This window comes from Taudactylus pleione, unplaced genomic scaffold (genome assembly GCF_031769625.1).
Source record: "Taudactylus pleione unplaced genomic scaffold, aTauple2 ptg000207l, whole genome shotgun sequence".
Lineage (NCBI taxonomy): Eukaryota > Metazoa > Chordata > Amphibia > Anura > Myobatrachidae > Taudactylus > Taudactylus pleione.
The window spans coordinates 3,613,663-3,641,224 of record NW_028284609.1 but is presented as its reverse complement, the minus strand read 5'-3'; the positions used below and the strand labels follow the sequence as shown (position 1 = coordinate 3,641,224).

General features: G+C 38.7%; 1 protein-coding gene across 5 annotated transcripts in view; it reads left to right on the top strand.

The window, feature by feature from the left end:
• Window positions 1–27,562, top strand: part of USP15 (ubiquitin specific peptidase 15) — a 163,332-nt gene that overhangs the window by 61,278 nt on the left and 74,492 nt on the right. For 4 of the 5 annotated variants that reach the window (XM_088478112.1, XM_088478115.1, XM_088478111.1 and 1 more), the window contains 2 exons: window positions 16,917–17,061; window positions 19,380–19,553. In XM_088478112.1, coding sequence (XP_088334238.1) covers window positions 16,917–17,061; window positions 19,380–19,553 — 319 coding nt within the window. Of the gene's footprint in view, window positions 1–10,692; window positions 10,762–16,916; window positions 17,062–19,379; window positions 19,554–27,562 lie in introns of those variants that run through there. The other variant, XM_088478113.1, reaches the window with a different exon arrangement.

The following is a 27,562-nucleotide window of genomic DNA, read 5'->3' as shown; positions in this document are numbered from 1 at the left end:
GTTAGGTAGTCATAACGCTTATAAGCAGACAAAAAATGACACTCTTAGTAGTTAAATTTTATTGTTTATATGCGTGACTCGTTACAACAGAATGGTCTTAGAAACTGAAGGGACTTATATATTTAGTTAAACCTGCTCTCCTAATTATTTTTACAACATGATTGTTATACTATACACTTATAAGACCCTAAATGAAAAACTGAATGTTAACCAAACTATACTTAAAATCAATTTTGAAATGTGACTCATGTTACATAGAAATGTGACTCACTTTACATTTCTGTTCCCAGTCAAAGGGCTCTGATGCAAATTACTCAAACCTGTAGAATCCACGTGAATTAATCAGTGTAGGCCTGTTTATCTTCCTGATTAACTGTGAAGATGTATAAAATATTTAATCAGGTGATAATACCCATTTCCAGTTGCTGCCAGCTTGCTTCATTGTGCTCACTAAGTATTCACCATCTCTGATGTCTTTGCTTTCACCTGGGTAACTCTCTTCATAATATTCAACATAGAACCAGTCACCAACGTTAACTAAATCATCTGAAGTCACACAATATCCTACGATCTATTAACAGCATAAATATTCTAAAATGCTAGCGGTTATGTGCAATTTAATTTTTCATGTTTTGTGTCCTATATTTCATGGAATGACCCATATGTGAGCTCTATTAAACCTAAAATATGTTATCCAGAAAGTTCTATATTAAGTAAAGAAAACAAGACTTTCTACTCACTATAAAATCAATTCTCCTGTATCCATCTGGGATACACTGGAAACAATGGGATTTAGTGTGAAGGCTGAGGATTAGGCACTAAATAGTTACTTTTATTGAGACTGAAACTCCCAACCCTTTTAAACCCTACCATCTCCACCTGCAACTCTGTGTTGTCCATCCGGCTTTGGAAGAGTAAAAACGATCGAGCAGCACGCACAACAAAATTAACAGGCAGGGAGCCCAGTGTTCCCCAGATGGAATCGGTAAATTGATTTTACTGTGAGTATAAAATTTTGTTTCTTTTTTCGTCCTATCTGGGGGACACTGGAAACAATGAGAAATGGAAATGCATTGCAGAAAACTTGCACCCATTTGTAGCGTCTTTGACAGCAAAAAGTGTGGAAAGTGTACAACTTTGTGCACAGAGTTCCACTTGCTCAGCCACATCACTCTGCCACACTGCTAAAGAGCTGTTCACAGCTCTTAAAGAATTTGCCCTGATGAGCTCCAAAACTGGCTGTTCCACAGACAAATATGTCTCTCTAATAGTAGTCAATATGCAGAAACTATTAGAAGAACCTTTTGGCGCTACTAGAATACAGAAAAGAACAGATCAAAACAGTCTCTCAGTTAATCAAGTCTCACAAATTGTTGGTCTTTGGATGAATTCCTCTATTTGCTGTGAGATGTCCTCTCAATCCAAACAGGTGGAACTCACATGTGATTTCATATAGAGTAAAACACTAATATGGTGTACTATTTTTTTTTTGTTTATAAAAATTTTCTGTTAATTTATTCACATTAAAAGGAAAACAGACATACATCGAACAAATGAGTGTTCCAAAACTTTTGTAATATGAGGAACCGTACCGTGCGGAGCTCCAAATGAGGAGCAGCAAGGTGAGTTTGAAAGAAGGAAGTTTCCAGAATGCCTCCTTCTCCCTTACTGGCAGATCACTGGAGCGTCCACAGGGTGTCCTTTTTTGGTATTGCAGATGGGTATCCATTCAAACAAACGCATTTAGAATTTTCACGTCTCTCACAGATTGCAGTTCTCAAATTAAAACCTCACTCACTGCCGCAGTCGGACACTCGCTCACCGTGGCTTCTCCTTCCCTCCACCTGTTTGGATGGGGAGGACATCTCACAGCAAATAGAGGAATTCATCCAAAGACCTTTTTTTTGAGACTTGATTAACTGAGAGACTTGAGATTGTTTAGATCTGTTCTTTTCAATATTCTAGTAGCGCCAAAGGTTGTTCTAATAGTTCCTGCATATTGAAATTATGTGTGGTGGCCGGGTACCACCCAGAACTACTTAGGCTGCTGAACTAGGGAGTGCCTCTGTATATTTCTAATCTGCCATTGACTTTGTATCTATTAGATCTAATTCACTGGGCAATGGACTGCTTACAAGCTGGCCAGCCCTGCTTGTGAACTTAAAACAAAACTAAGATACTTTCTGTTTTGCAAATAGAAGAGTTTCGCTCTACATCAATGCGCAGTGCCCTGACCATAAGCGATGGAGAGAAGAATTCCCCTCTGAAGAATTTGTTGCCAAAATGCCGGCAAAACAATCTCTTGATTCATTTCAAAACTGAAAACCACCTTCGTCTGAAACAACAGGCTTGTATGCAATATCACCCTATCAGGGCAAAAAAATATGAAGATTTACAAGTGAGCCGCTTGCTCAGAGACTCTCCTTTGCAGAGGCTATAGCTAACAAAAAACTTTCCAGGTAATCCCCCTTATGTCTAACGCCTGAAAAGACTCAAAAGGAGCTTGTAACGCCTCCAAGACCAGATTCAGATCCCACAGTGGCACTGGCAGAACATAGAGAGGCTGAATCCTAACAATTCTCTGCATAAATGTCTGCACCTCTGGCAGCAATACTAATCAACTCTGAAAAATAATAGATAAGGCTGACATTTGGCTCTTCAAAGAAGCAAGGTGTAGATCCTGCTCTAGCTCTGCCTTTTAGAAAGGAAGAATACTTGGCAACCTGAACAGAGAGGCAAGCAACCGCTGGTGCTCACACCAGCCCACTATGTCTTCCTGACCCTATGACAGGTGGCGGTTGTCACAGGATTCCTAGCCCTAATCATAGTCTCTACTAACACCTTTGAGAACCATCTAGCTCTCAAGAGCAGGGTGCCTTGTCATTAAAGCCAGGCGTTGCAAATTTGGGTGCCGAAAAAAGAGTGAGCAGATCTTCCCTAATTGAAAGGTGCAGCATGGACCACAGATACCATGTCCTTCTTGGCCAATCTTGGGTCACAAGAAGCACATTCGTCTTGTCTCTCCTAATCCGCTGTATGACCTTCGGCGACTGAGGAAACTGATAAGCCAACTGAAACACTCAAGGTGCCATCAGGGTGTCCACTAAGGTCATCTGAGTATCTCTGGAACCCCCCAGCGTTCCACAATCAAATTGAACACCCCCTGATGAATTTCCTCTCCTGAGTAAATCTATTGCCGACTCATAATGTCGGCCTCCCAATTTTCCAAACTTGGAATAAATGCCGCCGAGATGACTGGTACTTCTTTGCCCATCTCATTATTCGAGATGCCTCTTACATTGTTAGATAACTTCTCATGTCACACTGGTTGTTGATCTACACCATCACCATGAAATTGTCTAATTGTGAAAGGTTCCGAGCCTGAATCAAAAAATGTAATACTGTCCTTAGTTCCAGAACATTGATTGGAGGAGCAGACGCGTTACTGGACCAGCTGTCCTGAAACTGCAACCCTTACCCTAAGTCTGCCGATATACCTAATGGGCCAAATCTGCAATGGATTGAGCCATGACCTTTGCCCAGGCAGGCATCTCCTCTAAAGAAGCCAAACCCTCAGATGGGAGCTGACTGATTATCTCGGTCTTGCATGCCACACAGAGGACATCAGGATATGTTCTCCTACCTTAAATTTTGGTAGAACATTTTGAACATAGAACGGGCGACCGAGGGTTAAATATTGTCCAGCATGCCCGTCCGATGCGATATTTAAGAGGTAACTGACGGCCGCATCGGGCAGTGTATGCCCAGCCGCGGCCGACAGACAGACATTTCCTGTGTTCCTTCCTACGGAAGAAACAGGGAAATGTCTCCTCCCCCGGGGGCGGAGCACAGATGTCGGGCTGATACACTGTGAGATTTCTCTCACAGTGTATGTCGGTGACATCTGCGGCTGGCAGGCCGTCAGATAAAATGTCTGTCAGTCTGACAGACATTTTATCTGGCCGTGTATGCCCAGCATTAGTGAAATTAAACTTAATAGTGAAAGCATAACCTGCTCCCAAGTCTGCAACAAAGTAGCTAACGGTACAGTTTAAGAGAAAAGAAAAACCCACTCCTAGCAACCTATGAAAATGTTAGCAGAGCCAAAACAGCCTCCTTAGCCAAAGACAACCCCAGAGGCATTCACAAACAACCTGTAGCTACCACATTCCTCACCTTCAGCCATAAACAAACATGAGGAGGAGCCTATATATTTATCCCTGCTGCCCCTACCAAGGTGGTTGCCCCCATCTTCCATTTCCAGTTGCAGTACAGCAGAGGGGCTAAACAAACAAAAAGTGTAGCACTTACCGGGGAGGGGGACCGAAGTTCTCCTTTGCAATTCTGTCCCCTAAATGAGCTTCCTTTCACTCCACTCAGTACAACCCAGTGGTAAAATGTAGCAGGATGCTTCGGCAAGTTGGTACCATACATTACTGGAAGTCACCGACGAAGTGACTTCACCTGGGGGGGGTATCAGCTGGACCTCAGCGTCCTCCCTCCGCCATCTATTGCCTGATCAGAACCTCGCAGGGGCAAGCTATGATTGTGCCCCCTAATACGTGTAGGGGCTGCCCTCAGGTAGGATATGACTGTATCAAATTAAGTCAGCACCTTTCAGGGATGGGGTTCTTTAAAAGTTGCAGTTTTTAAGGGACCCATGCCTACCTGTGAGTGTGCGGTGGCCATACGGGGACAACACCAAGCTACTGGTGCTGTAACTATACTCCCTGGGTACACAGGTGCACCGGAGAAAATTCTTGCTGTACTACATTTTCGTCATGTAAATTTATTTACTAGTGTGTCTTCCTGTAGTAATGGGGAACTCAGCTAAGCAGTTTAATGCAGAATGTAGTACAGGGATCGGTGTCCTCTTTTTATTGTGTTTTATAAATGTTTCTCCGCATTTTGCTTATGCAGAAAACTGTAAGCACCAAACATAATAGATAATAGATCCCACACCTATACATGCATAGAAATATTAAGAATCTGATAACAGCCCAGAGTATATAACATTACACTATATTGTGATAGACATTTTACTTCAATTATAAATCTTAGAACAAAAATACATTTTAACATCTCAACTCCTTGTAAATATGTATATATTTAGGAGTTACATTTAATTATGGAAGTCTGTTTGCTTTTATTTTAATTTCCTAAACCCATAGCTGTGACTTACTATGATAAAGTATTTGCTCAATATTTGGAGCATTCTCAAGTTAGCATAATGGCATTAATATGTCCTAGACTGCGGAATGGACCAAATTAAATCTGTGTCCAAATAATTGTACCCAGATGACTTAGAGGTTCCTTTTCATGCTCTCTACTTTATCCCTCAGATAACATAACTGCCCGCAGTCTACTTTGACAGGGAGCTTTAAAACTAGGTTGAGGCACCCACTAGTTAATATGGGTGTTTTAAGCAACACAGAAAGAATAAAATTCATAAAACATAAATGATATATGGAAGTGACATCCATGGTCCCTCTTCTTCCACAGTTTTTGCATTACACACATTGGTACTGTAGTAATGGAAGTACTAATGGGAGTGAAGAAAAATCATGCAATGTAATTATGTAACTGACAATACATTCATGATCCCTTAACAAATAAAATAAAAAAGGAATGTTTCCTACATCAATTTATTTATTATGTCAATTGTATATAATATTTCTATCATTTATTTACATATTGTGTGGTGGATGTAATATATAAGATATTTTAGCAATTCGGAAGCAATTACATTTGGCCCAATGTAATTTTAATTACATAGTCATTTTTTGGTTGACAAATTAGATTATTAACAAGGTAAGAGATTGAATCAAAAACACCAATCCACAGACTTCTTTAACATCAGCAACATGCAGTCCATAGAAATCGGCAAAACCATTATTATTATTTATTTTTATTTTTTTAATTGAGGCACCAAAACCACAAAATGCCACATACACCATAGGAAGAGATTCTCCAGCTATTTAAACAATCATATAAAAACAGAAAAAAGGTGTCTGCGCTAGTGTCAATACACAAATCCCAAGGCTGTGAATAATAAAACACATAAATTTATTAAACATATAGATAAATGAACTGCAGTTCAACTTTAAAAGCATGTATAATCATTGCACATTGGAAAACTCTAGACTGTATTCAGTGCAAAAATATAACTAAAAACTGATAAATTCATTAAAGCTCAGACACAATATATCACTAATAGCTCTCAATCGGATGTTGGAAACGAATGTGGGTCATTGATCCCTGTATCTAAATTCTAAAGGGTAGTAGTCACAATAATGTATAGAAGGGCTACAAACGATAAGTCTATTATGTATAGTCACCATGCAGAGCCCAATATCCAGAAGCAGTTCCCCAATGTATATGCTGTGTGCATTCACTGCTCTGGTACGGGGTGTAATGGGGTGGAGGATCTCCTGACCAAATCCACAATCTTGTGTCTTGTCCCAGTGGGATCAAAAAGTCCAGGGGCTCCCCAGGTCACGCCGCTCCATTGGCTCCCGACTTGTGTGTGGGAGTGTGTGTATATATAATGTGGTCGCGCCGCTCCAGCGGCTCCCAACAAGGGCGCAGAAGGGATAAGGAAAGTCTGGTTGCTGTTAGGGCTCACCGCAGCAGAGAATGCCTGCGGGTGGGGGAGGGGAACCGGTGGATGCGGGCTCCATGTGTTTTGCCGGAGCCACCTCCAGCAAGCACAAGTTCATGCACTGGTAGATGTTGTCAGAGGATGCTGCTGACAGCCACAAGTTAAAAGATCCAACTCTGAGCGCATAAGATGGGGTTGAGAGCAGTCCACTCTGTTCCTTGACTCGTTTCTCCCCTCTTACAGGGGTTTTTTCAAAAACCAATGAGAATAATCGTGCCTCAGTATTAAAAAAATCTATCTGCAAGAAGAGGGTCAACTTCAGAGAGGAGGTGGCAAATCTACACAAATAAAGGAATGTACTGTATCAATAGCATCCAAAACAAGGGTATCTTAAATATATTCTACAAATACACTTGTCCCAGCACAAACAAAATTAAGGAGTTGAAGTAATTATTGAAATGTCCTATTTTGGTTTATCACAAATTTTTTTATATGAAGTTATATATTAAGTCAGAGGTTCCCAAACGCGGTCTTCAAGACTCCCCAACAATTCAGGTTTTAGAGATATCCATGGTTGAGCACAGGTGGTTAAATCAAATTGACTGAGGTATTAATTAAGTCACCTGTTCTCAACCATGGATATCTCTAAAACCTGAACTGTTGGGGAGCCTTGATGACCGTATTTGGGAACCTCTGTATTAAGTGATAGATCAATAAGCACTACCCACCAACTTCCTATAGTAAGAGATAAATATAGAAACAGGAGCAAACTACACAGGGAAATAGATTAACTTGATAAATCCGTGTATTAGCAGCCAACAGCAGAAGCACCCTGGTACACACATTATCTGTACTCTCATTAACCCTCCACTGTGTGGTAGACAAGAAGGATAAAAGCAGATGCTGTTATACAGTATGTGCAACAGGGCACTTCTTTCACACACATGTATGCATTTTGTAAAATCTTGCATTAATGATGAGATTAATAAATTGTCAAGCATTTTGATTAATTATTAGGTATTATGTTGTGCTAATATTTTTGCTGAAGTATTTAATTGTATTCAAATAATTTAATTATCACTACAGACTGATTTTATTACTACTCCATATTTTTCCACCTGTACTCTCATTGGCAAGGGATGCTGTTCCCAGTTAGAGCCGAGCCAAAAGCAGATGCAGAGGTACATAATACATATTGCTGCAAATCAGATTTGGACTCTAATTGGCCGTCCAATGTCAGGTGACAAACCACCAAAAGTAGAAACCAGATCGGCACCATTTGTGTGCTTCCTTCAAACTTTCCTATCCTTTCAACAACTTTTACTGATTTAAATCTATTTCTGTATACCAATTTCTTCAAAAGTGATACACTATTTTTGCTGATATGTATATATGCTTGCTGATATGATCATGAATATCTGGATGAACCTTGTGCCTATTCATACAATCGTGTATATTTATTTTTTTGTATGAGCTCATGCTGAGAAATAATTGATTATGTGGGTCTCTGGAATGATCACGATTATGAGAGGATTGATCTATCAAGCCGCACTTACGGTGCATAAAAGCACTATAATTGTATAGATTGTGATGCTAATATTCTTGTTGAAGGTAAGGAGAGTCTGCAGCTTTGTAAGGGTTACTTTCATATTAACCCTATTTATGTGCTGCCATGTGTATTGTCTTGTGAAATATCAGGCTAATAAAAGTTTTAATCTGCGTTTTATGAAGCGTGAAGAGTGCCCTAACCAAAAGACTTGTCTTAATCTAGTTGATATTTTTAAGGATAGGAAGAGTAATGATAAATTCTTAATGGGTAATAAGGGTCTGCTTCAGCAGAGGACATTGCTAATTTTTGGACGCAGATTCCTGATGCTTGGGAGTCTGCACATGGGCCAGAACCATACTGCGTTGTTGCTCGCAGTTCGGCATCAGACTGTCAGTGATTGACAATTTGCTGCCGTTTTGGGGCGGGGAGGGGGCTGCAACAGCCTCCATTTCCCAAACGAAGGTGTGTCGCCACCGCTGTGGTGGAGTGACGATGCCAGGATCTCCATTGGCTGGCGGAGATTTTCTGGCCTTTTTTTTGAATCTGCGGCAGCTGTCTTGCATGACTCCATGGATCACTTAGCCAGCTGATGGTCTCGCAGATGATCCAATGTTGCGTTGCAGGATGCAACTCGGATCAGTAATACATGCAGGAGGCATGACGCCTAATGCTGCATTACCATATTAGAGCTATCGCTACCACCTCTGGCCCTAAGTCAATAAAGAGAAACAGACCGGAGAGAAAAGTATGATTATGCAGATCCCTACATTGAATCCCTTATGTTGCTGTAAAAACAAATCCAGACGAAATGCACGTTTGTGTAACGCAATGTTTTTGTTGTTTTGGTTTTTAATATGCATTTTCAACAGTCTGGTCTAGCTTTTCTTGGATTTATACCCATACTTAAATATCTTGGAGTAATAATTTTACTATCCCAATTATCGGTGAGACCATATGGATTTTATGTTTTTCATACAGATGTGTCCTTAGACATGTTTGCTGTAGTCGCGCTTAAAGCCCCTCCAAGCGCTGCAGATCCCGTGAGACTCTGCTAGTGCCCGGCGTTTTTTTGCGGGTTTTTTTTTTTTCGCCGAAAATGCAACGAAGTTGCAATGTGATGCTACTAGGACGCACCAGCTGGCTACTGCTTATTTTGATATGCAACACTTGTATATCTGTGTACGAGTTTCTGAATCTGTAAAGGAAGTGCTACAATGTATCGGACGCAGCTCCGTTGTGCTTCATATCCAGACTTCGGTGCACACAGATATACAAGTGTCACCTATCAAATGAATCAGCAGAGTCTCCTGGTGCGTCCTAGTCACATCACATTGCGACTTAGATGCATTTTTGGGAAAAAAAAGACTTCCAACTCTAGCAGAGTAGCACGGGACCTGGCGGCTCACTCATGCCTGGCAAGTCGCGCTGAGTGGCGTATTGAGCTAGATGTACAGGTGTGTCCACATACATCTATTCTCTGTGCGCTACAAGTCGTGCCACACATAACGCAGGAGGTCTGTGCGACTTGGTAGCTCAGAGCGTTTTTTGTGCGACCTTTTACCTTCAAATGCGTCTTATTCGCACGGCGATGTGAATAGATGACACAAACAGTGTTACAGCTGCTGACACTGTAACGTAGCGTTTCACATGCAGATACACCCGCATTCACTCACAGAACATAGGCATGCTGCATATCATTTTAATCAGCAGAAGCTGCCTGTGCTATCTATTCGCATCACTGTGCGAATAAGATGCATTTGAAGGTAAAAAAGCGCACAAAAGATGCTCGGCGCTACCAAGTAACACCTCGGCATGGCACGACTAGAAGGGCTGTTTAACGCGCAAGGAGGCTAGATGTATGAGGACCCATCTCTATGAGGACACATCTGTAACTCTGATACTACATGCTGTAGTTGTTGCATCTCTCTTTGACCACAACAGTACGCTTGGTCCATTTGACATTGAAGGAGCTAATATGGAGTACATTGTTTACTTGTTTAACTTACCAAAATCCACTTAAACCCTGTTCACATACTGTAGATCTGAGGAAATATATGTTCTTCAATGTTACTTAGCTGGCTGAAGGGACCTTGAATTGCCTCGCCTTCCAAAGGTCTGCTTCTGAGATTGAGATAAGGTTATACACCTCCTCTTGTGAGATTTGTAGCATGTCTCATGCATTTGTTTACTAACCATTGCTTCCCTCACCCTACCCTTAGTGTAATTGAGAATACCTACATTTTGTTTTGAATTATTTGTACTGCACTACTACAGGCCTACGAACACCTGTCGTGTGTATAATAACCTTGTGGACGAGTGGTAGTGCATTATAAAACACTCAAAGTGACATATAAGTATGTACGTAAAATGTATATATTTATATTATGTATATACATATGTAAATCTCTATTATTAGACATTTACGTATAAAATATTTAATCTGTAATAAATAAATGTTTTTATTTATTACAGATTTTTACCAGCTGAAGCAAGTTTTGCATCTCAACACTTCTATTTCTTGCTGGGACTATGACCAAATGCAGAATAGTGAGAAACCACATCATTTTATGAGAGATGTTGACGTTGAGGGTCATGATATGGAGTGCTTTAAGTGAGGATTTCAACAGTTATATCTATGTTCCACATTGTGTCACTGCAAACAATGCCTCTTAATAGAGATTCCTGATTTTATAATGCAAACATTTATATTATTGGGGGCAATTCAATTGAGTGTGATGTGAATAACGCGGGGAAGCAGTGTTAATTTTGCAGACAAAAATTTTGACTAAAAGTAATTGTCAACAACATTTTTTTTTAGGGCTAAATTATAATGATAAAATAAACATTTTAACTAAAATTACGACAAAATCTCTGTTCAATTTTAAATTGGTGACTAAGGGTGCCCACACACATACCGATATACTTACGATCCGATCCGACGATGTGTCCGATTTCCCTTGAAAATCTCCCTGGCAGCTCAGCACACGATATGCACACAATATGCTGTCCAATCTTCATACGATCTCCTGCAGCCAGACTTTTTTATAGTGCATTGTGTCCTAGATTGTCAGATGTGCCATACTGCACGGCAGATCTGAAGATGCGATGTGCGACCTGCGGGGGGGCGCATCGTGTTCGTGAGTGGGGACTCAAGATTTGGGCATTTTTTACTCGATCTGTCGTTCCAATGTGTCGGAATCGGCCAGAACGGGAAAAAAAATTGCTGTGTGTGTGGACACCCTTAAACTAAATTTAAAATCCTTGTCAAAATTAGCACTGATACAGCACTACGTTTATTTTTGAAGTAGGATTTTTTTAAATTTTTTAAAACAATTGTGTTATAGATATTTGCAGAAAAATAAAATGACCTGTGAAGGCAATATGATTGTGTATTGAACTTGTTCTAACAAACTTAAGGCATTAATTATATATGGGAGGAGTACTACGGTAAGTCAGTATGTAGCACATTCTCCTTCAGCCTACTGAACCTAACCCATAGTTAAAGTTATGCCGACTTCAAGCTCTCATGGGAATTTGAGAAAAGCTCTTCAGTAAAATCCATTACAGTATCATTAGACTGTTTACAAAAATTATGACTAAAATTTTGACTAAAATGAAAACTGAGGCCTACTGATTAATCTGGATTAAAACAAAGCAAAAGAGAGAGACTAAAATGTGACTTTAAACCAACTACAATTTTAATAAGGGCCTGATTCAGAGATGGAGGAATTTGCAGAGATTATGGGAAGGCGACCAGGCACGCCCCCGCTCCGCCCCCCAAACGCCGAAACATGTCAAGCATGCCCCTCCCTTTAGATTGTAAGCTCTTATGAGCAGGGCTCTCCTCCCTCTTATGCTTCTCCTTACTTTACTTTCATCATCTACTTTCTCCCCACTAGAGCACCTAACACTTGGTTGCCTTGCTCTGTTGCTTATTTGGGTGGTATGGTCGCTAATGTAGTAAAGTATATTATCCATGTCCTTGTCCTGTATTGTATTGTACTGTAAGTTGCTGGTCACCTATTTGTTTATGTAATTTGTAAGGCACTGCGGAACACTTGTGGCGCCATATAAATAAATGATAATAATAATAGCTCTTCGGATGAACGTACGTCTCTGAATTGGGCCCTAACACTAAAATTAAATTTAAAATCCTTGTCAAAATTAACACTGCCGGGAAGGGGTTCCCAGAGCTTTTCAATTGACCGCACTGATAGCCCAACTAAAGGATTTCTTCTTACACCCTCCTTATGGTACGAGCAGAAATCCGACTAAAGTACCGGTCGTAATGCTGTTTTTCAGCTTTGCGCATTGCTAACAACATCGTGGCCGGCACTTAAGTCAGAAAATGCCCGGTTAGCGCACCTAAACACCGGCTTTAAGACGTGCTAATCGGCATCTCCCAACTAAGTGTCGGGCTTGGGGAAAACAATGTGAATAGTGTTGGGAAGGACTTCCTGGAGCTATTCAATCACATTCAATTGAATTGCCGCCTTAGATTACTATAACAAATTCTTTGCTACAGATTCAAATGTTTTTCTCCATACACCAATAGGATGAAATATATTATAAAATAACTTTATTTTGCCATTGCCAAGCTTTCATTTGTGTTTTGTAGCAGACATAGCATGTGATTAAATGAAACCGTCCCCCAAGCTTGGTCTTGATAAATTTCCATTATAGTGTTCTCTTCACATGCTGCCTAAAAAGTGCAGATTTCCCTTGGCAACAGTCGTAATGGATGTGGAATGGGTGCATATATTGCTATCAAGGGAGAATGTGCTCTACATAATTTTGTCAGACAACGATAACTGGGGATTGCAAAGAACAGTATGTTCAATGGATTAAAAATTGTGACCTGGGGGGTACCTTAGTAGTGGATATACAGTGCATCCAGAAAGTATTCACAACGCTTCACTTTTTCCACATTTTGTTATGTTACAGCCAATTACCAAAATGGATTAAATTAATTTTTGTCCTCAAAATTCTACACAGAATACCCCATAATGACATTGTGTAAAATGGGTTTTTTTTTTAGATTTTTGCAAAGTTATTTAAAAAAAAACAAAACCTAAGAAATCACACGTGCATAAATATTCAAAACCTTTGCTCAATACTTTGTTGATGCATCTTTGGCAGCAATTACAGCCTCAAGTCTTTTTGAATATGATGCCACAAGCTTGGCACACCTATCTTTGGGCAGTTTTGTCCATTCCTCTTTGCAGCACCTCTCGAGCTCCATCAGGTTCGATGGGAAACTTCGGTGCACAGCCATTTTCAGATCTCTCCAGAGATGTTCAATTGGATTCAAGTCTAGGCTCTGGCTGGGCCACTCACGGACATTCACAGAGATGTCCTGAAGCCACTCCTTTGATATCTTGGCTATGTGCTTAGGGTCGTTGTCCTGCTGAAAGATGAACTGTCGCCCCAGTCTGAGGTCAAGAGCGCTCTGGAGCAGGTTTTCATCCAGGATGTCTCTGTGCATTGCTGCATTCATCTTTCCCTCTATCCTAACTAGTCTCTCAGTTCCTGCCGCTGAAAAACATCCCCACAGCATGATGCTGCCACCACCATGCTTCACTGTAGGGTTGTTATTGGCCTGGTGATGAGCAGTGCCTGGTTTCCTCCAAACATAATGCCTGGCATTGATGCCAAAGAGTTCAATCTTTGGCTCTCATGGTCTGAGAGTCCTTCAGGTGCATTTTGGCAAACTCCAGGTGGGCTGCCATGTGCTTTTTTTTTTTACTAAGGGGTGGCTTTTGTCTAGCCACTCTACCATACAGGCCTGATTGGTGGATTGCTGCAGAGGTGGTTGTCCTTCTGGAAGGTTCTCCTCTCTCCACAGAGGAATGCTGTAGCTCTGACAGAGTGACCATCGGGTTCTTGGTCACCTCCCTGACTAGGGCCCTTCTCCCACGATCGCTCAGTTTAGACGGCCGGCCAACTCTAGGAAGAGTCCTGGTGGTTCCTAACTTCATCAATTTACGGATGATGGAGGCCACTGTGATCATTGGGAACTACAAAGCAGCAGATATTTTTCTGTACCCTTCCCCCAGATTTGTGCCTCGAGACAATCCTGTCTCTGAGGTCTATAGACAATTCCTTGGACTTCATGCTTGGTTTGTGCTCTGACATGCACTGTCAAGTGTGGGACCTTATATAGACAGGGGTATGCCTTTCGAAATCATGTCCAATCAACTGAATTTACCACAGGTAGACTCCATTTAAGCTGTAGGGACATCTCAAGGATGATCAGTGGAAACAGGATGCACCTGAGCTCAATTTTGAGCTTCATGGCAAAGGCCGTGAATACTTATGTACATGTGATTTCTTAGTGGGTTTTTTTTATTAAATTTGCAAAAATCTCAAAAAAATCTTTTTACACGTTGCCATTATGGGGTATTGTGTGTAGAACTTTGAGGACAAAAATTAATTTATTCCATTTTGGAATAAGGCTGTAGCATAACAAAATGTTGAAAAAGTGAAGCGTTGTGAATACTTTCCCGATGCAGTGTAGCTTAATTATATTGTGTTGTTGTATTGTGTGCTTTTAAATAGTCTAGGTAAATAAAAAATCCAAAATGGGGAAAAAAAACAAACAAACTAGATCATTAAATAGTAACATGTTCTATCACATATCCATATAAAATATATTAATGATTTATGTGCTATCTACACTAGCGTGCAAAAGTCTTTGGCCAAGGAAAATAATTGTTAATAAAAGACAATGTAGTGAAATAATGAAAATATTTATTCATAATAATGTTTCACATGATATTGTAACTAACATTATCAAAGTTTATTATAATTTTATAGTGTAACATAAATTTCAGATTCAATTTGCCTTTCATCAATGTGTCCTCCTTTGGCACGCATCACTGCTTCACATAATTTGGGCGTTCCAGACACCATCTTTTCTAAAGTTTCGGAAGTTATGCCTTTCCAGGTCTTGTTCAGACATTCCAATAAGTTTTTAATTTTGTTGATTCATTACAGTACATGAACTTTTCTGTCAAATGCGTCCCAGGTTTCTCAATTGGATTGAGATCAGTTGACTGTCATAATTTGTAGAACTTTCTGCTTTTCTTTACTTTTCAAATAATTGATACACCTTTTAGATGTTTGCTTAGGGTCGTTATCTTGTTGCATGATAAACCCCTTTCCAATATTTCGAGTTCCACTTGTTACAGCATGATGTACTAAAATACTGTGGTATCGTTTTTCCATTGATGTTGTTTGAGCTAAATCTCCAGCCTTTCCTCCACCAAAACCACCCCAAATTATGACATGACTACCACCATGACTCTGTAGCGCAGAGCGTCTTTTGTGCGACTTTTTAACTTCAAATTCATCTTATTTGCACAGTGATGTGAATAGATAGCACAAGCAACTTCTGATTAAAATGATATGCAGCATGCCTTTATTCTGTGAGCGAGTGCGGGTGTATCTGCATGCGGAATGCTTCTTTACAGTGTTACAGCCGCTGACAGTAACGTAGCGTTTTGCATGCAGATACACAGAACATAGGCATACTACATATCATTTTAATTAGAAGCTGCTCATGCTAGCTATTCGCATCACTGTGCAAATAAGACACATTGGAAGGTAAAACGTCACCCGAAAGATGCTCGGCGCTACCACGTCACACAGAGCTCCCGCATTGTGTGGAGCGACTTGTAGTGCACGGAGGATAGATGTATGTGGACACATCTGTATATCGGTAATAAAATATGCCCGGCGCTAGCAGAGTCTCACGGGATCTAGCACACCGAAGGGTCTTTTTAGAATGACTGCAGCAAAGTTCTATAGGGACACATCTGTATGGAGTGCGCTCGAGAGGAGCAGCTGAGTAACATTTTGACAGTAGGTTGTAGTGAAGACTTAAAATCAGAAGCAGAAATATACTTCTATTGAAAGACCCCTTTTTTGCCTAATACAGCTAGGGGTAAATTTACTAAAGTGAGAGTTTTTAGAAGTGGAGATGTTGCCCATAGCAACCAATCAGATTTTAGCCATTACGTTCGAGAAGGTGCTAGTTCAATGTCAAGTAGAATCTGATTGTTGCTAAGGGTACATCTCCACTTCTAAAAACTCTCACTATAGGGAATATTCCCCCTAGACTCCATAATGTTTTAGTTTGTGGGGTTTTTTTAAGTCTGTATTTCACTGCAACATCTCTCTGGTTATACTTTGAATAGACACAGTGACCACAGATATTTTTTTTGGGTGGAGGTGGCATATATTTTAAGTCTGTTAGTCTACACTCAGAAAAGTTTCTCCACTGAGACCGTTATATAGATTACCTAAATGGAACACATTTATGCATCCTTCATTGGCCTTCTCTGTTTTCAGCTTGAGAACATTAGCTCATGCTGTCCTTGTTGAAAAGCTATAAATAGTTTGCTTTCTTTCACTTATTGCATTGCACTTGAGGTGCATCGGCAGCCTTGGGAATTTAGCTGTATCACCTGTAATTAAATAGCAAATATTGAATACTAAAACAAATGTGCAAATAGGAACACACAAGCAGAGCTGGAAATCTCTCTAAAATGATCAATTGCTGTTGGTTATGTTTTAATATTAATTGTTTAAAGTTTGATATACCTATTGAAAATAGAGTGAGCTGTGAACCTACACCTGCACATAATTTTCTGGGTAAAAAATATATTTGTTGGGAATTATTTGTTTGTAAGTATTAATTTTTCTGCCAATTTGTGATTTACTTTTAAACAATGCATTTGTTTTTGGGTTTTTTTGTGCTTCTAGTGTGAAAAATTCAAACTATTGCCTACCTTCATATGCTGCCTACAAGAACTATGAATACTCTGAGCCAGGAAGACACAATGAGCAACCAGGACTTTGTGGCCTAAGTAACCTTGGAAACACTTGTTTTATGAATTCTGCAATTCAGGTAAAAAAAATAAAATAAATTACAATAAAAATTTTTAGTGATCTAGCTTGTGTAAGTGTATCGGGTACTGTAGTGACGGCTATGTTCCAAACAATACTACAAGTTCCCAGGTAATTCTTAATTTTTATAAATTGTCCAATGGTGCACGCCACCTATAGTGTCCAACCCGATAATGATTCTTACCTTAATCCATCACCAAAAAGGAAAAAGATAAATGTGGCTAAAGATCTTCTTCAGAAAAAAATAAAACCCTTGCACCAAGAATTCACCCAATAAAAAAGTGATCAGCCTTTCAATTTTAAAATTCAACCAATATATTTATTAATTGACAATGTTAAAATGCCATCCTTACATGACATGACATTGGTGTGACCTCTCTTTAAGAATGTTGTTAAATCTTCAGTTACATAAACCCTTTCGGGTTGGAGCACCTTCTAGTAGCGAGATATTTCTGTAGAGGGTCTCTCCCAATTTAAATACTCAACGCGTTTTATCAAATGACTTCTTCAGGATTTTTTTTTTTTTATCTGCTTCTAAGTTCCTGGTGGTTTCCTAGGATTATTTATGTTAGGTGTTTTTTTTTTTTTTTTAAATATCTGTGGCTATCTCTTGGTTAACTTTACTGAAGATTCGAATGAATGAATGAATGAATATCCAAACAGCAATTTCGTGTCAGAAGCTCTTTGTCCAAAATGTATCCTGAACTCCTTCCAAAATGATTCACATTTTGGAAGGAGTTCAGGATACATGTTAGACACAGATCTTCTGACACAAAATTGCTGTTTGGAAGATATTATAGTGGATATTCTATTCATTTATTGGAATCTTCAGTAAATTCAACCAAGGGATATATGCTATGCAGGGTTAAAATAATATATATCTGTGGCTGCCATAAATACCTGGGAAACTATCGGGAACTCTAGGGATATATGCTGTCATATATAACTGGGAAACCACCAGCAACATAGAAGCAGATAAAAAAAAATAACACACCCATGAATAAGTCTGAATAAGTCAATTAAAAGAAGTTAGATATTTAAATTGGAAGTTATCCTCCACAAATAGGATTATTTCGCTACTATAAGGAAGATCCCAAACTTCCCTTTAGGGCGTCTCCACTAAATTGCTACTTCAAGATGTATACATTTAACATTTACCATGATTGCTGTGACCAAACCACTGGAAATGTATTTTCATTTACATTTTCTGAAAATTATAATAATTGTTTTATTGGAACCTTTAATGCCTATTTACTTCTTGTTAAAATACTTTTTGGTATTTGTTAAGAAATATAATCTAATTACCATATATACTCGAGTATAAGCCGAGTTTTTCAGCACAAAAAATGTTCTGAAAAAGTACCCCTTCGGCTTATACTCGAGTCAAGTGTAGCGCTGACCGGACGGAGTTCGGTCAGCGCTACACACTGCCAAACACACAGCCGCCGGAGCCGGCAGCTGCGTGTTTGGTGTAATCAGCAGCCGCTGAGAGTCTGTCAGACTCTCAGCGGCTGCTGCTGCTCCCACTGCGGGAGCCATCTTCCGGCTCCCTCAGTGGGTGATGGGAGACACGTCGTCATGACGACGTCTCTCCCATGCAAAGCCGCCGGAGGAGCGGACAGCGGCGGGACCAGGAGCGGGAGTTACAGGTAAGAGATTTTTTTTTTTTGAGTCTTGTCACGTCTCTCTCTACTTGGGGGTGGGGACTACAGGGGGCGATTACTGCAGGGGGCACTAAAAGGGGTATTACCACTGGGGGAACTACCAGGGGGGGATTACTACAGGGGGCACTACCAGGGGGGAATTACTACAGGGGGGGATTACTACAGGGGGCACTAAAAGGGGGGATTACCACTGGGGGAACTACCAGGGGAGGATTACTACAGGGGGGGATTACCACTGGGGGAACTACCAGGGGAGGATTACTACAGGGGGCACTACCAGTGGGGGATTACTACAGGGGGCACTAAAAGGGGGGATTACCACTGGGGGTACTACCAGGGGGAATTACTACTGGAGGCACTGAAAGGGGGGATTACCACTGGGGGCACTACCAGGATGGATTACTACTGGGGTCACAACCAGGGGGAATTACTACTGGGGGCACTACCAGCTCCTGCCATTTCCCACACTAGGCTTATACTCGAGTCAATAAGTTTTCCCAGTTTTTTGGGGTAAAAGTAGGTACCTCGGCTTATATTCGGGTCTGCTTATACTCGAGTTTATACGCTATGTAATAAAATGTACAGCATGCATATTTTCTAGAATATGTAAACAAGTTGAATTTTTTAAATAATATTTTACAATCTACATTTTCAGTGTTTGAGCAATACCCCACCACTAACAGAATACTTCCTTAATGATAAGTATCAAGAGGAGTTAAACCTGGATAACCCTTTAGGAATGAGAGGAGAAATAGCCAAGTCTTATGCAGAGCTCATCAAGCAAATGTGGTCAGGGAAATACAGCTACGTAACTCCAAGATCATTTAAGGTCAGTGATTCCAAAACCTTTTCTGTGAAATTAACTATATAGTAACTATACTTATAATAAAGTTGTAATAGTTATGTCTGTACATAGAATGTTTTTGGGCGAACTGTACTCCTTGGGACTGTGTATGAACTATGGAGACCAATTTTTTTTTTCCAGAATTTTTGTTTGTCTTATCGTTCAGGCATCACGCAAAAACTACGGGATGAATTTGGATTGCATTTTTACTATTGTATAGCATAGTTACCTAGAAAGAAACTGAGTTAAGTATTATTGCAATGTGACATCAGGGAGAGGAGCATTAAAGGAAAAACCAGACGCTTGACACTCGGCATGTGCAGGCTTCTCAAGCCAAAAATTACTAGATGTATATAAATATAATTTTTTGCAATCAGATATACTTTTAGGGACTGTTTATGAACTATATAGACGGAAAAAAATGCACTGGCTCTTCAAGTCCAAAATTACTATATGTATAAATATATAATATATATATTGCACACCTTTTATGTATGTATGCATATATAAATAGATTTATATAGCTCAAGATCTATTTAGCAGAAAAATCCAAGTAGTTTTAATCACTAATTAGACAGCTTATCTTGACTCATGAAGTTGCAATGTACATGTCAATCCAGTAGATGGCACACCAAGACAAATACTACTTATCGGAGTCGCTGCTCATGTTACTTAAAACCTTTCAGTGTTACTGTAGGTTAAGTAGCAACGTATTTGGGATCTACAAAATAGTGCAGCTGGACTTCCAACACACAGCTTTGCACTGATAGTTGGTGGTCTGATCCTGCTTTTGCAGAACTTGACTCCATTCAAGTTAAGCAACAGAACCCGACTTAAAGTCAATGTTCTACAGAGGAACCTAATTTAGGCACATATTCTAATGGCATTTGGTGCAGGTGAGACTATGTTTATACCACGTATACGCCTTATCCCCCAACAATTTTCCTTTTCAATTCAAGCACCTGCAGTTTCCTGTTAGCATCTGCTTTGCTATTACGATCAACAAGTCGCAGGGACAAATGCTTAGGGCTTCAGGCGAAGATCTCAGGACCAGCTGCTTCTCCCATGAGCAGCTTTACGTGGCTTGCTCACGGGTTAGTAGCCCCAAGCATCTTTGTGTTAATCCCTGAATGAAAAACTGCAAATATTGTTTACAAAGACATCTACATTATAAAATATACTTCAAAATATTAGAAGCCACTACTGTCTTTGTAAAATTAGTTCAGTTGAGCAATAACAGACATCCACGCGAGCGAAGCTGTGGGCAAACGCTAGTATATCTTATATGTATAAATATTCTTCTGTGATGTATTTTAAAAAATAATATATATATATATATTTTTTGTATCTATAAATAAATTTGTGCCTCACAAAATGTTATTAAAATTTAATAACCACTTACAAAGGTGTCACGTGGGTGCTTTTCCACCTTCAGAAGCACTCATGCCTAATTTTAATCATGTTTTTATTGCAGCTGAAAATGTACAATGCTTTATATCTCAGTGCTTACAGTGAGCTCTTAAAATGGTCTTTATGACTGACTACTAAAATATAATATATTTCAGTAGGGTACAGTATTCATCTCTGTCAACATTTTAAAAATTTCTCTTGTAATTTAAAATGCTCATGTGATATATTTTCCATTTTTGTTCATGTATTATTTCAGTCTGGAGCAATTGTGTTTTAAACATGAAGTAAAATGTACTTGTACTTACCGGGGCAGGGAAAGATGATCATTTACAATTTTTTTTCAAACTATAAAGGTTCGTCCACAGCAGGCTCGTAGTGCTCATTGCTTGCCATATGTTTACAGTTTGGTTTTTGTTGCTGACTACTTCAAGCCAATGAGTGAAAAGTGAACTACATACATTTGTGTTTTCCTGCTGCTGATCTGTGAGGAGGATCAGATAAGGGTCTAATTATCAGTGAATGAGGATTGGGGCTTTGATTTTAAACAAGGAGGGGTAGCTCTAATTTGTGTTCTGGATTTATTACACTGGTGGGAGGGAGGGAAGCTCGCCAGATATTGTGGGATTCCAAGATCTGATTATGGCTCATCACCAGACTTTACTGAAGGTGGAAATTTCTCTGCCCTCTTCAAATGGAGGAAGAAGCAGGCAGTTTTTTTTCTGTATTTCCCAATTTGAGGATCTCCTGGGATAGGCCTGGTTAAATCCAGACAAAACGTTTAAGGTTCTAAACAATTTTAATTTTACATGTACTTTTTTGGAGATGGATACAAATTTGTGGGAGGTACCACCTATGGTAGATCCTCCCTTATTGCTAAAGTAAAGAAAAGACAAACACCCCAGTTCCAGCGCTATGAAATACTTATGGTAATTAATAGGAGCTGTGTCCTGCAGTATCCAACATTTTTAAACGTTTGTCCTTTTTCAACAGGCCAAAATTTCATGTAAAAAAGAGAAAGGTATATAGTGCAATACCATTTAATCACATAAGAAAAAATTCACATAAAAAACACAATATTAAAATGATGATGAGTGCAAAAATGGTCTACAAATGAGACTATTTAGGATCCCCAAACAGCTGGAGGACAACAATTACCAGATCATAGAAGAAAAATAGCAGGAAACAGGTCTTTTTCGTGCATCTCAAACACCGAAGTCCTGTATGCGATATCAGGAAAAGGTTCACCGTCAGCGTCTCTTGTAGATCTGTAACGAGTTGTCAGGTTGGGTCCCAAAAGACCAAGCAAACCAACGCGTTTCGACCCGTATCTGGGGTCTTTTTTAAGGTTCAAATCAGAATGATCCCAGTGTGTATTTTGGTCTATTAACTACCTAGTTCAATCTAAATACATCGGACGCAGCTGGTCCCTAGACAAATGAAAACTACAAGTCCCATGACCACTTGCTGCGTCCGATCAAATTCCTATTCGTGGATCACAATCATGTGGTTACTCCTGTTCCGCTCGGCATGTATACAACGTCACTTCCGGTAAGTATCCATGGTAACCTGATGCATTCGCGTAGTCGAAACTACAAGTCCCATAGTTCCTTACTATGATCACTCAATTTCCTGTTGGAGAAAGCGGGTACGTAACTTCTCCAATATTACTCAGTTCATACATTGAAGTAGCCCGTTCTCACACGACATCACTTCCGGTAAATAGTTATAACAACCGGAGTTGTTTACATGGTGACAGGGAACGAGATCCTTATTGTATTTTGCTCCATAATGTAGTGTATACGATGTCAGCAGATAGGAGATAATGAACAAAAGTGCTGTGTACTTGACGATCATAATTCTAAAATCAATAAAAGCAACAATGAATAACACATTTAAAAATAGATTGATCCCAAAATATTGATAAAGTGCACAGTGCAATATTGGTGTACCAGATGAATATAAGGGAATATAGGAAAGGTGAGCAAGAAAAAAAGTCTATAAAATTACAGAAACCATTTTATTTCAAAATCGAGGTTTAATCCTCCTGGTTTTAAAGTGCCCAACTCATAGATCTTTTTCATCTCAGCCTTAGCCAGTTGTTTTGGTAAGTTTTTTTTGTCTCCAATTCCCTTTAACCCACATTAACCCTATAAACCTTCTTATGGCTAATGGCGAACAATTGTGACGTAATTTAAAATGACTAGACAATGCATGTGTTTCTAGACCTTTCTTTATATTGCGTAAATGTTCTCCTATTCGTATTTTTAAAGGTCTAGAAGTACGTCCAATATAGTACAGTCCACATTCACACTTGATAGCATATATAACACTGCTAGTATTGCATGTTATAAATTCTTCAATAGAGTGAATTTTGCCATTAATATCTACTTGTGTGATTTTTGTTGTGCCGTTACTTTTTATGTGTCGGCACGCGATACATACTCCACATCTGTGGAAGCCCTTTGATCTAACAGTCGGCATAGCTTTTAGTTTTGGTAACACACTATTAACTAATGTCGAACTCAAAGATGGTGCTTTCCTGTAGATGCATTTTGGTTTCACTGGTATCAAAGAGCCAATGATAGGATATTTTTGTAGGATATTCCAGTGTTTTTTCAAAATTCTTTCAAAAATTTTATTTTGGCAGCTGTACGTAGTGAAAAAGGCCCAATCCTTCGGGCCATATTTTTCCATTTGTGCATTTTTTATTCTTTCTTCCAAGAGTTTTTCTCTAGGGATACTGTCTACCTCCCTTATCACTTTCTCCAAAGTTTCAGATTTATAGCCACTAGATAAGAATTTTGTTTTAAAGTTCTGTACCTGTGCTTCATAGTTGTCATTCTTACTACAATTACTTTTGAGATGTCTAAATTGGCTACCTGGAATGGCACTCAACCAGTTGTGATGGTGGCAACTATCGATCTGAATGTATGTTTGTGAATCGGTGGGTTTGGTAAAATTCATGGTATTTAAAACTCCTCTGTCAGCAAATAGGGTTATATCTAAAAAATTAACCGTGCACTCACTTGATACAAAACTAAAATCAATATTAAAAGGATTATCATTTAGATATTTAAAAAAATCATTTAAAAGGTCCAAACCTCCTTTCCAGAAAAATAAAACATCATCTATATATCTGGACCAGGACACCAGGTTCGCTCCATAGGGATTGTTATTCCAAATCTTTTCTTTCTCCCATTGTCCCATGAAGATATTCGCATAACTTGGAGCGAACCTGGTGCCCATCGCAGTCCCGACCTTCTGGATATAGAAGGTATCATTAAAATTTAAAATAATTATTCGTCAAAATGAAAAGTACCCCCTCTACAATAAAATCTTACAGTTCTTGTTTCAAAGTGCTTAATTTTTAAAATTCTGTGACTGCATTTATGCCATCCTGATGATCTATAATAGTATATAAAGATCGAACATCCGCTGTTACCATAATTAGTCCTTCTTCCCATTGGACTATTTTCAACATATTTAGAAGGTCTTTTGTATCCTTCAAATGGGATTTATTGGTAATGACTAAAGGTTGTAGGTGGAAATCGATAAATTCGGACAGATTAGCTGTCACCGAGTTTATACCAGAAACGATTGGTCTCCCCGGCGGATTCAGAGGGTTCTTGTGGACCTTGGGGAGTATATATAATACCGGAATTGTCGGTTCTGTCATTAAAAGAAACTTATATTCATTTTCTGTCAGGATCTCCAAACTTTTATACTTCATCAGCATTATTTGAAGTTTTTTTAAAATTCCCTCTGTAGGGTCTGTTTTTAATTTTTGATATGTATTGCTGTCATTTAATTGATTGTAAGCTTCTTTTTCGTACAGTGTTCTATCGTGAATTACAATCCCGCCGCCTTTGTCGTCGGGTTTTATTACAATATCTGTCATTTCTTTCAATTCTTTTAATGCCGTTCTCTCTTTGAGAGTTAAATTGTATTTGGATATTTTTGTATCCATTTTTTGTAAGTCTTCATTGACCATGGCAGAAAAAGTATCTACAAAATTTCCTTTTACATAGGAGGGGTACAAAATAGATTTTGGCTTAAAAGGGGTACCACTAATAGTTGTAAAATCACCCTCTGTTAAATCTGATTCTTTACTCAAGAAAAACTTCTTTATGGATAACTTTCTAATATATTTTTCTAAGTCTATAAATGTTGAAAATTTATTTAGGCCCATAGTTGGTGCATATTTCAGGCCCTTTTCCAACACTGTGGTTTGATCTTTAGAGAGGGTATTCTTACTTAGGTTAAATATTTTAACTTTTTGTAGTTGAGGAGGTTCCACAATCGTATTTGTCCTATTTCTCTTTTTCTTTTTCCTATTTTTTAGTAGGATTTTCCTTTTTTCCTTATGTTTGATCCTACCTCCCCTACAACCTCTCTTAGTTTTTTTATTTGTTATCTTTGGGGTTGGAAGCGTCTCCCTCTGGATAAAAAAGTTGATGGCATATCCAGATCTTGCAACGGTTGAAATTTGTTGTAGCTAGAAATAGTTGGCAGATCTCTATCTAATTCTATATCATTACATTTTTCTTGATACCTATTCCTTCTTTGAGGGGGCTTGTAAATCTCTCTCCTATTGTTTCTCCATCCATTGTAACTTTTAAGAGGAGATGTATGGGGGGCATCCTCAAATCTCTCTATTTTATTCCTTGTATCTGGATAATTATTGTCTTTTCTCAGATGTTGAAAGGATACTCTATTTGTGTCTCCTCTCTTAAAAACCCTCTTGGTCCTCTGACCCTTAGAGTGAAAAGGAGGAGGAGAAAAGTTGGTAGACAAATGGGCTAATCTTCCTTTATATTCCATCGTCTCTTTTTCATTTTTATTGGTTTCCATTATTAGTGCGTTTTTATCTCTGTTAAATTTCTTTACCTTACGGTCTATTAATAATCTTTCATTTCTTTTCAAACTGTATTCTACACGTTTCTCAAGATCTTTATATTTTTGGGTTTCAGAGAAAAGGGCAATTACTTCCTTATAGGAATCAATTTCTTTTTCTAATTCCAGAAGATCTTTCTTTCTTTCATTAATAATAAGATTCATTAAATTCAAAGAGCAATCCTTTAGAATATTATCCCATCTAGTTTTAAATTCTTCATTTGAATCAGAAAAGGATGCTACTTTATGTATAACTAAACCTTTTGGTACTAATTGGTGTGAGACATATTTTTCTAATGTTATTGTCTCCCACCAAATCTTATTCTCCTTTAACAGTACATTTTCTAGCTTCCGCATAGTATCTTCTAAATTTTCGTCTACCAGAATCCCAGTCTCATTATCCTCTTTGAAAACATTCTCAAAAATAGATTTTCTGTGATCCCTGTGTCTAAACATAATTGCAGCACTCTTCCAATCCTTAAAAGAGGGAAGTATAGACAGTACAATAGAGGTTTAAAGGGAAAGGAGGTGAGTGCGCAAACAAGCAGCTGGTGCAAATGGTGTCCAAGAGGTACCCTCCGCCCTCCAGATATAAACAATGTAAAGAAAAGACAAACACCCCAGTTCCAGCGCTATGAAATACTTATGGTAATTAATAGGAGCTGTGTCCTGCAGTATCCAACATTTTTAAACGTTTGTCCTTTTTCAACAGGCCAAAATTTCATGTAAAAAAGAGAAAGGTATATAGTGCAATACCATTTAATCACATAAGAAAAAATTCACATAAAAAACACAATATTAAAATGATGATGAGTGCAAAAATGGTCTACAAATGAGAGACTATTTAGGATCCCCAAACAGCTGGAGGGCAACAATTACCAGATCATAGAAGAAAAATAGCAGGAAACAGGTCTTTTTCGTGCATCTCAAAGACCGAAGTCCTGTATACTATATCAGGAAAAGGTTCACCGTCAGCGTCCCTTGTAGATCTGTAACGAGTACTAAAAAATAGGAAAAAGAAAAATAGGACAAATACGATTGTGGAACCTCCTCAACTACAAAAAGTTAAAATATTTAACCTAAGTAAGAATACCCTCTCTAAAGATCAAACCACAGTGTTGGAAAAGGGCCTGAAATATGCACCAACTATGGGCCTAAATAAATTTTCAACATTTATAGACTTAGAAAAATATATTAGAAAGTTATCCATAAAGAAGTTTTTCTTGAGTAAAGAATCAGATTTAACAGAGGGTGATTTTACAACTATTAGTGGTACCCCTTTTAAGCCAAAATCTATTTTGTACCCCTCCTATGTAAAAGGAAATTTTGTAGATACTTTTTCTGCCATGGTCAATGAAGACTTACAAAAAATGGATACAAAAATATCCAAATACAATTTAACTCTCAAAGAGAGAACGGCATTAAAAGAATTGAAAGAAATGACAGATATTGTAATAAAACCCGACGACAAAGGCGGCGGGATTGTAATTCACGATAGAACACTGTACGAAAAAGAAGCTTACAATCAATTAAATGACAGCAATACATATCAAAAATTAAAAACAGACCCTACAGAGGGAATTTAAAAAAAACTTCAAATAATGCTGATGAAGTATAAAAGTTTGGAGATCCTGACAGAAAATGAATATAAGTTTCTTTTAATGACAGAACCGACAATTCCGGTATTATAT